We start from the raw sequence: 15196 nt of genomic DNA on the forward strand, positions 1-15196 counted from the left end.
TGGGCGACAGAGTGAGACTTTGTCTTCTCCTCCCCCTGCAAAAAACGAGCTAAAGACATTTTTTTAAAATGACACAAGATGTGAAAGAGCAAGAGAAAAAAAAATAGAAAATCACAAAAATAAGGTAATAGAACTCAGGAAAGAATTAGAAATTAAAAGAAAATCATTTCATAAAATAAAATTACACTACAAGAGATACCAGGATGAATAAACACAACAAATAACGTCTTAAAGAGAAATAGTAGGCAAAAAGGAGGATATTCTTAAAAATCAAAAAGGCCGGGCACGGTGGTTCACGCCTGCAATCACAACACTTGGGGAGGCCGAGGTGGGCAGATCACGAGGTCAGGAGATCAAGACCATCCTGGCTAACACGGTGAAACCCCATCTCTACTAAAAATATAAAAAATTAGCCTGGCGTGGTGGCGGCGCCTGTAGTCCCAGCTACTCAGGTGGCTGAGGTAGGAGAAAGGCGTGAACCCGGGAAGCGGAGCTTGCAGTGCGCCGAGATCGCGCCCCTGCACTCCAGCCTGGGCAACAGAGTGAGATTCGGTCTCACACACACACATACACACACCAAAAAAAAAAAAAAAAAAAAAAGAAAGAAAAACAAAAGAAATAATGGGTTGGGGGTGGTGGCTTATGCCTGTAAACCCAGCATTTGGGAAGCTGAGGCAGGAAGGTCACTTGAGTTCAAGACCAGCCTGGCACATGGTGGGACCTCGTCTCTTAAGAAAGGAAAAAGAGAAAATACAGAATCAAGCAAAAATGATAGCTGGACGCCGTGGATCACACCTGTAATCCCAGCACATTGGTAGGCCAAGGTGGGCAGATCACTTGAGGTCAGGAGTTCGAGATCAGCCTGGCCAACATGGTGAAACCCTGTCTGTACTAAAAATACAAAAATTGGCCAGGCATGGCGGCAGTAGCCTGTAATCCCAGCTACTTGGGAGGCTGATGTGGGAGAATTGCTTGAACTCAGGGGACAGAGGTTGCAGTGAGCCGAGATCGTGCCACTGCACTTCAGCCTGGGCAACAGAGCGAAAACTCCGTCTCAAAGAAAAAGAAAAGAAAAAATGGCAATATTGAATATAAGGCAAAGAAAATCAAACATATGTAGACTAGAAGGACATGAAAGTGAAAACCAAAAAGAACCGAAAAAAAATATTAAAAACTGTACTTTCAGAACACTTTTCTAAAACAAACGAAGATCTGAAACTACACAGTGAAAGGCATACCGTATTTCTGACCCAGAACAATCAAAGTCAAAATATATTTTGCTAAAATCACTACACATCGAAGAAAAAGTTAAAATCCTCTAGGCATCTAGACAAGAATACCAAGTGATTTTTTTTTTTCTTGAGACAGAGTCTCGCTCTGTTGCCCACACTGGACTGCAGTGGCATGATCTCGGGTCACTGCAACCTCCGCCTCCCGGGTTCAAGCAATTCTCTGCCACAGCCTCCTGAGGAGCTGGGATTACAGGCGCCCGCCACCACGTCCAGCTGAATTTTTTGTATTTTTAGTAGAGACGGGGTGTCACCATCTTGGCCAGGCTGGAAGACCAAGTGACTTTTACTGAGTCACGAAACTTTCAACAGAAACCCATGCAGTAATATATAAGACACTAAAGGAAACAAAAATGTATGAGATTGGGATGAGACACATACAGGACTTTCAGGGTGGTGGGCAAAGTTTTCTTTCTTGATGTGAATGGTAGTTACAAGATGGGTACAATGTTCCAACAGATTAATTAAGCTACACATTTGCTTAATTCGTGCTTTTAGTATCTGTGCTTTATTCAACAACAACAAAAAAGGTTCAAGCGACTTGTATGCATATATAACGCGATATGCAGAAAAATAGTGGAAGGAGCCGGGCACGGTGGCTCAAGCCTGTAATCCCAGCACTTTGGGAGGCCGAGATAGGCGGATCACGAGGTCAGGAGATGGAGACCATCCTGGCTAACACGGTGAAACCCCGTCTCTACTAAAAAATACAAAAAAAAAACTAGCCGGGCGAGATGGCGGGCGCCTGTAGTCCCAGCTACTCCGGAGGCTGAGGCAGGAGAAGGGCGTGAACCCGGGAGGCGGAGCTTGCAGTGAGCTGGGATCTGGCCACTGCACTCCAGCCTGGGCGACAGAGCGAGACTCCATCTCAAAAAAACAAAAAACAAAAAAAAAAAAAAAAAAAAAAAAGAAAAATAGTGGAAGGAAATATACCAAAATACTAACACTAGAATGTGGGTTTATAATTTTTATTTTCCTCATCATGACTTTCTATAGTTTCCAAATTTAGTATTCTATGTAAAATGGGGGGGAGCTATTATTTAAAAAATAATAAAAATAAAAAAGTCAATACTATAATTTAGATGATTTAACTTCCATGCTAGAATCCATTTTATAATTTTTCATTCCCTTCTCTTCAATGTAAAATGCAATTTATAATATCTCTTATCAGATACTAACAGCTATTTAAAACTAATTTGAAAAATACACACACAAATAAGTATGCGTAAAATTGGTGAAATCGGAATAAATCCTGTGGATTATACCTATTTCAACTTACTGGTTTTGATACTGTGTATACTACAGTTATGTAAATAATTACCACGGCGGGAAACTGGGTAAATGGTAAGGACCTCTCTGTAACATTTTTGCAAAGTCCTGTGAGTCTGTAACTATTTCAAAGTAAAGAGTTAATAAAACTAATTTAAAGGTTTATAGGGCCAATTATTAAGGTTTATAGGACTAATATTCAAAGGAAACTATAATACTCTAACTCAAACAAGGGATCCATACTTTTCTGACGTACTAATTATTTTATTCATTTCCGGTCCATAGTCTAGAAATCTGAAAAGCCTCCTATTTAATAATACAGTCATACACTGCCTAATGACGTTTTGGTCAACAATGGACCACATATACGACAGTGATCTCATAAAATTATACTGGGCTGAAAAATTTCTATCCCCTAGTGACATCATAGCTATCATAATCCCCTATCGCAACATATCACTCACATGCTTGTGGTAATGCAGGTGAGTAATGTGTTGCAGTAGGACACAGATGTAAACAAAACTACTGTACTTGATAATGACAATACAAAGGTGCTACTGGCTTATGTATTTGTAACTATTTTTTTTATTCCTATTTTAAAGTGTACCCCCTCCCCCAAAAAGTTAACTGTAAAATAGTCTCAGGCAGGTCCTTTGTGAGGTATTCCAAAACAAGGCATTGTTGACATAGGAGATGGCAGCTCTATGCATGTTACTGCCCCGGCAGACATTCCAGTAAGACAATATGTGGAAGTGGAAGACAATGATATTGATAATCCCGACCCTGTGTAGGTCTAGGCTAAGGTGTGCTTATGTCTCAGTTTTTAGCAAAAAAAATTTAAAAGTAAATAAGATAAAGAAAAATTAAAGTTTATAAAGTAAAAAAGTTACAGTTAAGTTGTTAAGCTGACTTATTCTAGAAGAAAACAAATTTTGGCCAGAAGCAGTGGCACACACCTGTAATCTCAGCACTTTGGGAGGCTGAGGCAGGCAGATCACTTGAGGTCAGGAGTTCGAGACCAACCTAGCCAACATGGTGAAACCCTGTCTCTACTAAAAATACAAAAATTAGCTGGGCGTGGTGGCGTCCACCTGTACTTCCAGCTATTCGGAAGGCTGAGGCACAAGAATCGCTTGAATCTGGGAGGCAGAGGTTGCAGGGAGCCAAGATTGTGCCACTGCACTCCAGTTTGGGTGACGGAGTGAGACTCTCAGAAAAAAAAAAAAAGAAAAAAAAAATTTTTAAATAAATTTAGTGTAGGCTAAGTACACAGTTTTATCCTTAGTCTTATAGTGTACAGTAATGTCCTAGGCCTTCACATTCACTCACCACTCACTCACTGAATCACCCAGAGGAACTGTAGTCCTGCAAGCTCCATTCATGGTTAAGTGCCCTATAAGGTATACCATTTTTAATCTTTTATACTATATTTTTAGTGTACCTTTTCTATGTTTAGAGACAATACTTACCATTGTATTACAACTATCCATAGTATTTGGTACAGTAACATGCTATATAGGTTTTAGCCTAACAGCAATAGACTCTGCCATATAGCCCAGGTATGGGCAGAAATCTGAATCATTTACGTTTATGTAGGTACTCTATGATGTTAGCACGGCAAAATCACCTAACGACATATTTCTCACGACAGATACCTATTGTTAAATGACACGACTGTACACATTTGTATTTTCAAAATATCTATTGTATTTGGATCTATTCAGACATCAGAAAAACTGTATCTGTCCCCAGACCATTGTCAAGAGTAATTATTTAAAGTATAATTAAAAACTATCTTATTCAAAATGGTTTTTGGGTCTTTTTTTAGGGGGAGGGGAGTAGTCCAAAAGCAAACTCAATCTTTAGTTAATAAAGATTCTCTTTAAAAACCTGCTTACCATCAAGTATATACAACAGACAGGGCTATGAGAGGCTAAAGGTATAGTGGCTCAGTATCTATCTTCCAGTGAAAAGGCAGCTGCCAGGGAAAGCTTAATATCCGATACTATGAGCAAAAGAACATTTCTTTGAAAATAAATTTGGTGAAACTATTTGATTACTTATGTTCCTTATAGGAAGCTAGCCTGCATAGACTTATTTCTAGGGGAACAAAACCCCTACATGGATCAAGCAAACTAGAAATAATATAAATCTGTTCAGAAAAAAAAAAAAAAGACGTACCATTTCACATAGTACATGTATGCAAAGCAAGTTTACAGCATGTGTAACATACCTTTTGATAAGGTCTCTTAGGTGATAGGCTGGAATCGCGGCATTCACCACTGCTTTACTGGCAAATATGTGATCAATAATAGCAGAACTGTTTGCCTTAAAAAAGGGAGAAAAGTCTTCCTTTTGGTTATTCAGTCTGTATATTGAGTACTAGGCATATAGCACTATTTGAGAATAAAATGCAACAGAAAACACTATCTTCTGAGAGCCTACAATCTTTTTTTTCTTTTTTTGGAGACAGGGTCTTGCTCTGCCACCCAGGCTGGAGTGCAGTGACGCAATCTCAGCTCACTGCAACCTCTGCCTCCCAGATTTAAGTGATCCTCCTGCCTCAGCCTCCTGCGTAGCTGGAAATACACGTGTGTGCCATCACATCCAGCTAATTGTTTGTATTTTTTGTAGATATGGGGTTTCACCATGTTGCCCAGGCTGGTCTCAAACTCTTGGGCTCAAGTGATCTGCCCACCGTGACCTCCCAAAATGCTGGGACTATAAGTGTGAACCATCGTGCCCAGCAAGATCCTACAATCTTAACAGAAGAAATAATAAACATAATTATACACTTCTAGAGAAGAACATTTTTTCTTCATTTTCAGCACCTAGCACTCTGTGAACATCTACTAGACGAAAGAATAAAAAATAAATACCAAAGCAACCACATAGGAATGTAGTTTAATGCAAAAATGAACGTATAATAGGTGACTCAGAGTATCTCCGTGATGAGTCTTCAATTGGTTTTCAGACAGAAATAAACTATCAAAGAGAATATGATGCAGTATTAAAACATCTTATTTGTCATATTACTCATTCTCTAAATCTTTAAGGAATATATTTTCTCCTTGAATACTATGCTAACTCAGAATTTAGAACTGTGTATACGAGTTAAAAGAACTGATACTATCACTATCAGTACTATCATTATCAGTAAAATTTATTAAATACTTACCATGAGCTGCTCGCTAAAAGTATCATTTCTTTATTAACCTCAATAGTCTTATGAGATAAATGCCATTATTATCCTCATTTTAAAGAAAGCAAACCATGGCTTAGTGAACCTAAATAAATAACTTAGTAAGACCTTTGTGGAGGCAAGATACAAACCCTGGTAGTTTGACTTTAGAGCCCATGCTCATAATCAGTTGGCAATTCTGCCTCCATAGAAAGCGATAAAACAGAAAAATAATGTTTTATCTAGAGGCATATATTGGAGATCCCATTACTGCACATCACCCCTCTAAATTTCACACAAATTTGAATGTGATCTAGTTCTGATAAGCTCTAAGCCAAGCAGATATAGTACAAAAGGCTCAAAGACAGTCAAAGCTCATTCAAATAACTGATCTATGTCTGGATTAGCACTAAGAAAGAATACTTAGACTCTTGATTGTTTGGGGTACCAATAATAAAGAATGATACTGATTTTATTCCCAAGAAAGCAATTTTTACCCATACAAGCACCAGGTATATACATTGGGCTATTAAAATATCCCTTCCAGGAAATGCTACAACAGAAATCAGTGTCTAGGTGTTTAAAAGAAACAAAACTATATGTTATAATAGCTATATAGTATGTATTAGATGCTCAAAAAAACACTTGTTGCTTAGTATCAAAAACTTGTTGCTTAATATCTAAGTTCCAAACCTCTAATATTTGAATGAACTTTTTGTACGTTTATAAATTAGGAATTAACTACAGTATGTTTTCAAAGGTATTGTGGGGCTTTAATGTTGTGATAATATCAGTATCCTTTAGGCTACTATTTAAGTGATCTTCCTGCCTCGGTCTCCTGAGTAGCTGGGACTACAGGTGTGTGCCACCACACCCAGTTAATTTTTGGAGGTTTAATAAATACAATGCTTTGGAATGATTATTGGTCTTGATATTAAACAAGTATTAAAATATCTTTTATACTTTTCTTTTTTTTAAACTACAGACCAGGGTCTCACTACTTTGCCTGGGCTGGTCTCAAATAAGCCTCCCACCTCAGCCTCCAAAAGTGCTGGGATTACAGGTGTGAGCCACCATGCCCAGTAAAAATAATTTTTTTAACTGCAAAGGAGTTAAGATAATCTATAAACATTATCATTTAACTTATAAGCTATGGTTGTGTTAGTAACACTTTAGAACTTAATATTACTGTTAGTAAACAAAAGAAACCACTTTTGCTTCTTCAAGAAAATGCATTCATTCAAACATTTTATCGAGTACTTACTATATGCCAAGCCACAGGCTAGGAACAATAAGAATGCAATACTCACTAGCACATTGATAGCTATAGGAGTTGGTAGTGGCATACAAGTATCATAAATAGAAAAAGAGGAGTACCGACAACAGACAGCAATCAAGAGTTCTCTAAAAGAATCATCATAAATTGGCCAGGCGCGGTAGCTCATGCCTGTAATCCCAGCACTTGGGGAGGCTCAGGCGGGCGCATCATGAGGTCAGGAGTTCAAGACCAGCCTGGCCAACATGGTGAAACCCCGTGTCTACTAAAAATACAAAAATCAGCTGGCCGAGGGGGCTGGCATCTGTAATCCCAGCTACTCAGGAAGCTGAGGCAGGAGAATTGCTTGAAACCGGAAGGCGGAGGTTGCAGTGAGCTGAGATTGCGCCACTGCACTCCAGCCTGGGCGAAAGAGTGAAACTCCATCTCAAAAGAAAAAAAAAAAGAATCATCATAAATTACATACTCTTAAATTGAAAGTAAGGACCCCAAAGCAAAGCACTGGCAAAGTCTACCTTCCATTCCTGAGATCTGACTGTATGTTTCAGTTTCATTCCTGAGAACATTTCCAGTAAAATGATTCCTAGGCTCCACAGATCAACAGCTGAGGTACACTCTGTATCACTCTGCAGGCCAGCCTGGGCCAAGCAATTTTGCAGTTCTGCTTCTGGAGCCCGATACCCGTCTGTCTGAATATACTTTACATCCTAAAAAAAATGAGTAAATATTACAACCAATAAAAAAGCTGCTCCCTTTCTATCCATCTCTACGGTGAATTTACTTCCCTAACAGTGCAGTAAACTCACTGGCAAGCTAAATGTTAAAAATTTTTAGTCCTTGGTTAACATAATTTCTTGGTTCATTAACTGGGCAATTCTCAGAGGCAAGCTGTACATTTCCATAAAGAAGTCTTCTTTGGATTGTCTCTTACCTATTAGGCACTGCTGATAATAAGGACACTTTGCAAAGAAACAATAAACCATGGAGAAAGGAGGATTTGGCAGAACTGTCCCATGCATTCTGCCACGAGCTACAGCCCCAACACTGAAGGGACCAGGAATAGTAACTCAGCAATTAGCCAAACACGCATAAAATTTAGAAAACCATTCTATGTAGGTTAAGTATCTATAATATTCCAGAGCTCTCGTGCTTCACTGGCTCCTCCTACCTGACCCAAACATTATGTCTTATTTTTACACGGTGGCACTGAAATTCTTTTGATTTGCTGCATCCCCTGGCATTTCAGTATTTTAGATTAAAATGACCTGTAAGTCCCTACTAAACTACCCTTGTCATTTAAAAATATTTGGCTTCGACCACTACATTTTAAACTGCGAGAGAAAAGAAAAGGTTATTTCTTACCTGATTGCCTTCTTTGAAGCTAAGCCCAAAGTCAATGAGTTTAAAACATTCATTCTCTGCACTCCACAATATGTTACGTGGCTTGAGGTCTGCATGGACATAGCCCTCATGATGAAGAAAAGCAAGGGCCTCCAAAACATCTCGGGCACAATGCTGTATCATCCACATGGAACAACCCTGGTGACTGGAATATAAGAGCAATTCCGAAACACTGACATCCAGGAGTTCAAGCAACAGACAGCGTGATGGCACATTTGGAGAAAAGTGGATTGTAAACACTCCATACAAAGTCACTAGAAAAAGAAATTATCATACTTTAAAAATCAGACTCAGAGTAAGTCACTATTAAAGTAGGTAACTGCAGTACAAACTTGCCATAGTCTAGATAAGGATAACTTTGCTGAGCAAGCTTCCACTGTAATTTATTTTTCCCATGAATAAGATCTTTTGGCAATTGGGTTATTTTAATAAAAATAAGATGAGACAGCCTACAATAGCTGATTACCATTCACAGATACTACATACAGTACAATTATTCAATTTGTGTTTACCGAGTACTCAGTGGTGATGCACATGAACTTGGAGTGCCAACTAAAAATGATTAAAAGTAAAAATCCAAAATATAAATAAATAAAACTTACTGTTGCATCATGAGGTCCTTTTAAAAAAATTTTAAAAAGTAAAAATCCAAATATTAAGCAACTCTTTTAAAAGGAATGTCACAATGTGCAAAAACCAAACTAAAGATTGCTTCTTCATCCAAAATAGCCGTCTAGGTCTGTCACAGTGGCTCATGCCCATGATCCCAGCATTCTGGGAGACCGAGGCAGGAGGACTGCTTGAGCCCAGGAGTTTGGAGACCAGCCTGGGTAACAAAGGGGAACCTCCTCTCTACAAAAAATTAGTCAGGCGTGGTGCTATGTGCCTGTAGTCCCAGCTACTTGGGAGGCTAAGGCAGGAGAATGGCTTTAGGAGGAATTGGAGGCTGAAGTGAACTGTGATCTCGCCATTGTACTCCAGCCTGGGTGACAGAGTGAACTTGTCTCAAAAAAAATTAAAACAGAAAAACAAACAGCTATCTATAATCTAAATACTAACGAAGAGATTGAGACTTTCCGGATGAAATTTCAACTAATCTTGCAGAGATTCAGCAAGTTCTTAGGCTTGCAAAAATTTTCCCTTTTCAGTACCAAACTTATAGTAACAGACCATTTAGTAAACTAAAAAAATGTAGCACTAGTGTTAATTCTTCTCCAAAATGGTATTATAAAAAAACTCACTTTTCTTTAATAACCAAAGCCATAACTAATGATAAGCTTTCTGTCGTGTAATAGAAATGAAACCTTTCCACAGATCAATCATCAGTGATCATTACATAGCTTACATTCTGAGTATCTGATTCATGAAACAGTCTCACGAGAGCAAAGGCACAGTGTTCCTAAATTTCACACTTCTATAAGGGCTCCCATGGAATAGTGAATCATTTCTTCCAAATCCGTACTAAATATATAACAGGTGAGCTATATGAGTTACCAGCATTGATGTCACAAGGCCCAGACATAGTTCCCATTTTCTACTGGTATGCAAAGATCCAAAAATTTCCACACAAGACACGACAATCTAGCAAAGACGTGCCTCCTCTCACTAGAAAAGATATTTCTGTATGCTAATGAATGCGGCACTCTCCGATGGGACTCGAAGCAGGACAGAATTTACTGAGCATCTGTGTGACACCTGGCAAAGCAGACCACCAATTCCACTATACCGCAGACAGTATTACAGTGAAAGGGGAAAGGGGCCTGGATCGGGTGATAAAGAAGGCTAGACCCGCTTCTCCCGCAGAAGGGGAGGAAGACAGAACGCCAGATAGCGAGAGGAGGAGTGTGCTCGGACTGTGACCCGGGCAAGAAAAGAAAGGAGCCAGGGGCAATTACCGATGTTCCTGTGACCCTGCAACTGTTCCAGCGCCGCCCTCTCTTTGCGGAAACCATACTCGGCGGCCGAGGCCGCAGCCCCGGTGGTTCCTGGCGGCAAGAACTGCTTGAGGGCGCCGGGGGGCGAGCCAGGGTTGCCGCAGCAGCGAACCCGATACACCGAGGCGGAGGAGCCGCTACCCAGACGGCTCTGTACCTGCCACAGCCGTCCGAAGGCCTCCAGAAAACGCGGCGGCTCCGCGCCCCAGGCGCAGCCGGATCCCGCCATCGGTGTGGGCTAAGGGCACGGACTCGGGAGCTGACGCGACGCCTGAGGCAGGCCGGCCGGGCCCGCGGTCACATCCCCGCCAGCCGGACCAGCGGCTCCGCAGGGAGAGACCTGCAGCCGCCTCACCGACTCCCGAGACTTCAAACAGCCATGACACCGGAAGCCGTGGTGCACCCGAGTCCCAGAAGCCGGAAATGGAGGAAGAGCCCATCGTACAGGCCGAAGGAGGGGGGCACAGAGGGGGCGGGGCCTAGAAGTGATTAGACGAGTTAGGTTTGGAAAGAAGAACCGAGAATAACAAGTAACCTTAATCATTGGGTATCTACCATTCCAAGCCCAGTGTTAACCGCTTTCACATAGACCTGAAGCTAAAACTGGTCCTTTTTCTTGTTGAGGCACCTCACCTCACCACTAGGAACCCAGAAAAATAAAACCCTACCTACATTTCTCATAGAAAGGATCCCAAGGAAAACACACCAGGAACAAAAAGAGAGAATTTACCATCACCTGCAGGTCCATGATCACCAGTAACCACGATTCTGGATGCCTAGACCTTTGTGCTTCTTTTAGATGTAAACCAAAAATAAAATTCTAAGCTCCCCCGCCAACCATCGTAATGGACTTTCTCCTAGGTCATGGCACTCAAATTCTGAAAGACTGGTTCAGGCCATGAAGGGAAGTAGGGCCTTGTCCGAGTAGCCTCATTATACCTCTCTGGTTAATGTCAACACAGATCTTCAGTCTGGTAAGAAACATTTACAATCTATTTTCTCGGAAGCCTGCTACCTGGAGGCTTCATCTGCATGATAAAACTTTGGTCTCCACAAGTTCTTAAGACAACCCAGACATTCCTTTCTATTAATAACTCTTTCAACCAATTGCCAAGTAGAAAAATTTTAAATCTGCCTATAACCTGGAAGCACCCATTTCTCCCCCCACCAATCCCCCGCTTCGAGTTGTCCCACCTTTCTGGGCCAAATCAGTGTATTTCTTAAATGTATTTGATTGAAATCTCATGTCTCCCAAAGTGTATAAAACCAAGCTGCACCCCAACCACCTTGGGTACATGATCTCAGGATCTCCTGAGGGCTGTGTCACAGGCCATGGTCACTCATATTTGGCTCAGAATAAATCTCTTCAAACATTTTTCAGAGTTTAACTCTTTTTATCAATATAGTCCACCTTGCCTATGGCTCCCTCATCAAAGAACATTCACCCTGGGCAAACATGGATCTGTTTCAAATTTTTATTTTTCATTTATTTATTCAATTATTTTATTCATTCAGCAAACGTTTATTGAGTAACAAATGTAGCAAATAGGCATCTCAATCCACAAACTAGGATGTGTAAGAAATGTAGCCGCCTTTACTTTTCAGTCATTCAACCTTTTCTCTTTCAAACTCTATTCTGATTGTGTGGCAAAAACTTAGTATCAGGCAATAGGCCCTATCTTCTTTTCCTCAGGTTTTGTGTAAGTTCCCAGCCAGGTTCGAGATGGTTCATATAGTGCTAAGTGGAAAGTTTGAGGAGAGGTTGAGGACTAAACTCTGACCTGTCTTCTCTCTTGCTCAAGTTTTTTTTTTAGACGGAGTTTCACTCTTGTTGCCCAGGCTGGAGTACAATGGCTTGATCTCGGCACCTCAGCTCACCGCAACCTCCCCCTCCCGGATTCCAGCGATTCTCCTGCCTCAGCCTCCGAAGTAGCTGGGATTACAGGAATGTGCCACCACGCCGACTACTTTTGCATTTTTAGTAGAGACGAACTTTCTCTTTGTTGGTGAAGCTGGTCTTGAACTCCTGCCCTCATTATCCACCTGCCTCACCCTCCCAAAGTGCTGGGATTACAGGAGTGAGCCACCACACCTGGCCCCAAATTCTTATCTAAGGGATGTGAGGAGTCACAGCCTACAAACCATAAAATCTCATCAGATTATCAGAAGTGTTCAAACCAGAGCAAGTCCACCTAGAATAGGAGCATGGTAAAATGAGGCTGAGATCTACTGGGCTGCATTCCCAGGAGGTTAGGCATTCTAAGTCTCAGGAGGTCAGCACAAGATACAGGTAACAAAGACTTTGCTGATAAAACAGATTGCAGGAAAGAAGCCGGCCAAAACCCACCAAAACCAAGATAGTGGTGAAAGTGACCTCTAGTCGTCCTTACTACTCATTAGATGCTAATTTTAATGCATTAACATGCTAAAGGAAACTCTTACCAGCACCATTACAGTTTACAAATGCTATGGCATCGTCCGGAAGTTACCCTTCGTGGTCTAAAAAGAGGAGGAACCCTCAGTTCCAGGAATTGCCCGCTCCTTTCCTGGAAAACTCATGAATAATCCACCCCTTCTTTAGCATATAATCCAGAAATAACTATAACTGTGAATAATTATAAGTTGAGCAGCCTAAGCTGTTGCTCTGCCTATGGAGTAGCCACTGTTTTATCCCATTACTTCCTAATAAACTTGCTTTATGGACTCATTCTTAATTCTTTATTGCGTGAAGTCCAAGAACCCTCTCTTGGGGTCTGAATTGAGACCACTTTCCAGTAACAAGATGGGTTCGTTTGTTTGTTTGTTTGTTTGTTTATTTGAGACAAAGTCTCACTGTATTGCCCAGGCTGGAGTGCGGTGGCACGATCTCAGCTCACTGCAACCTCTGCCTGCTGGGTTCAAGCAATTCTCCCACCTCAGCCTGGATTACAGGCATGGGCCACCATGCCTGGTTAAATTTTGTATTTTTAGTAAAGACGGGGTTTTCCCATGTTGGTCAGGCTGGTCTCAAACTCCTAACCTCAGGTAATCCTCCCACCTTGGCCTCCCAAAGTGTTAGGATTACAGGCATGAGCCACGGCACCTGGCCACAGGATGGGTTTTATTTAACCCCGTATAAATAAAACTTACTTCCCAACCTAACTCTGGCATAAAATCACATGACAGATAAAGAAGGAAATACAAATATTTTAACCCCAGATATATTTCTTTTTTTTTTTTTTTTAGAGGCAGAGTTTCACTCTTGTTGCCTAGGCTGGAGAGCAATGGCGCGATCTTGACTCACCGCAACCTCCGCCTCCTGGGTTCAAGCGATTATCCTGCCTCAGCCTCCCAAGTAGCTGGGATTACAGGCATCCACCACCACGCCCAGCTAATTTTGTATTTGTAACATGTTGGCCAGGATGGTCTCGATCTCGTGACCTCGTGATCTGCCTGCCTCAGCCTCCCAAAGTGCTGGGATTATAGGCGTGAGCCACCGTGCCCAGCCTCTTTTTTTTTTTTTTTTGGAGGCAGAGTTTTGCTTTTTTTTTTTTTTTGAGATGGAATTTCACCCAGTCTGGAGTACAATGGTGTGATCTTGGCTCACTGCAACCTCTCCCTCCCGGATTCAAGCGATTCTCCTGCCTCAGCCTCCCAAGTAGCTGGGATTACAGGTGCTTGCCACCACACTCAGCTAATTTTTTATTTTTAGTAGAGATGAGGTTTCACCACATTGGCCAGGCTGATCTCGAACTCCTGAGCTCAGGCAATCCACCCACCTTGGCCTCCCAAAGTGCTGGGATAACAGGCATGAGCCACTGTGCCAGGCCCCCAAATACATTTCTTTGTTATATTTTGAAATGGCCCTGCGAAGCCTATCTTTAGTGGGGGAAAATTTGCATCTGTAAATAATCTATGTTAACATAACTAGGGCTTTTTCCCCTGCCAGGCCCTCCCAACCCTGAAGGTATTAAATGAGAGTCTAGCACCTTTTAAAGGTCCAAATAAGAAAGATTTTTCATCTATTGTCTCTAAGGATGATCATCTATGGAGACTTCATCTACATAACGAGATTCTTGGTCTCTACAACCCCTTATCTTTTTTATTTCTTATTAATTTTAATTTTTATTTTAAGTTCCGGGATACATGTGCAGGATGTGCAGGCTTATTACATAGGCAGGTAAATATGTGCCATGGTAGTTTGCGGCACCTACCAATCCATCAGCTAGGTATTAAGCCCAGCATGCATTAGCTATTTTTCTCAATGCTCTCCCTCCCCCATCCCACCCTCCAACAAGCCCCAATGTGTGTTGTTCCTCTCCCTGTATCTATGTATTCTGATCATACAACTCCTTATCTTAACCAAGATACTCCTTTCTACTGATTACAGGACAATAATTTAACTCTTTCAAACAACTGCAATCAGAAACTCTTTGAATCCACCTATGACCTGAAAGCCACCACCCCTGCTTTGTTCCACGTTTCTAGACCAATCCATTGTGTACCTCACGTGTATTGATTGATGTCTAATGTTTCCCTCAAACATACAAAACCAAGATGTAATCCAAACATATTAGGCACATGTTCTCAGGACTTCTTGAGACTGTGCCTTGGACCATGGCCACCCATATTTGGCTCAGAATAAATCTCCTCAAATGTTTTACCGAGTTTGGCTTTTTTCATTGACACATCTGATTTTCAGTATCATTTTTCATCATCTTGTCTGGTTGTCACTGAGATGTGTGCACTCTCCTGCTTTTTTTCTTTTTCTTTTTTTAGAGACAGAGCCTCACTTGTTGCCCAGACTGGAATGCAGTAGCATAATTATAGCTCACTGCATCCTCCAATTCCTGGGTTCAAGTGACCT

General features: G+C 41.2%; 1 protein-coding gene across 1 annotated transcript in view; it reads right to left on the reverse strand.

Moving 5' to 3' along the window:
- LOC105498232 (U2AF homology motif kinase 1) overlaps positions 1–10776 on the reverse strand; it is a 30947-nt gene extending 20171 nt beyond the window's left edge. Inside the window, exons 1-4 of the mRNA XM_011770232.2 lie at positions 10312–10776; positions 8378–8670; positions 7531–7722; positions 4792–4886 (exon numbers count right to left, since the gene is read on the reverse strand). Of these exons, the coding sequence (XP_011768534.1) occupies positions 4792–4886; positions 7531–7722; positions 8378–8670; positions 10312–10579 (848 nt within the window). The 5' untranslated portion in view covers positions 10580–10776. The remainder of the gene's footprint in view (positions 1–4791; positions 4887–7530; positions 7723–8377; positions 8671–10311) is intronic.
- Positions 10777–15196: the final 4420 nt, after the last annotated feature.

The sequence above is a fragment of the Macaca nemestrina genome, chromosome 1 (genome assembly GCF_043159975.1).
Source record: "Macaca nemestrina isolate mMacNem1 chromosome 1, mMacNem.hap1, whole genome shotgun sequence".
In the NCBI taxonomy this organism is placed as follows: Eukaryota; Metazoa; Chordata; class Mammalia; order Primates; family Cercopithecidae; genus Macaca; species Macaca nemestrina.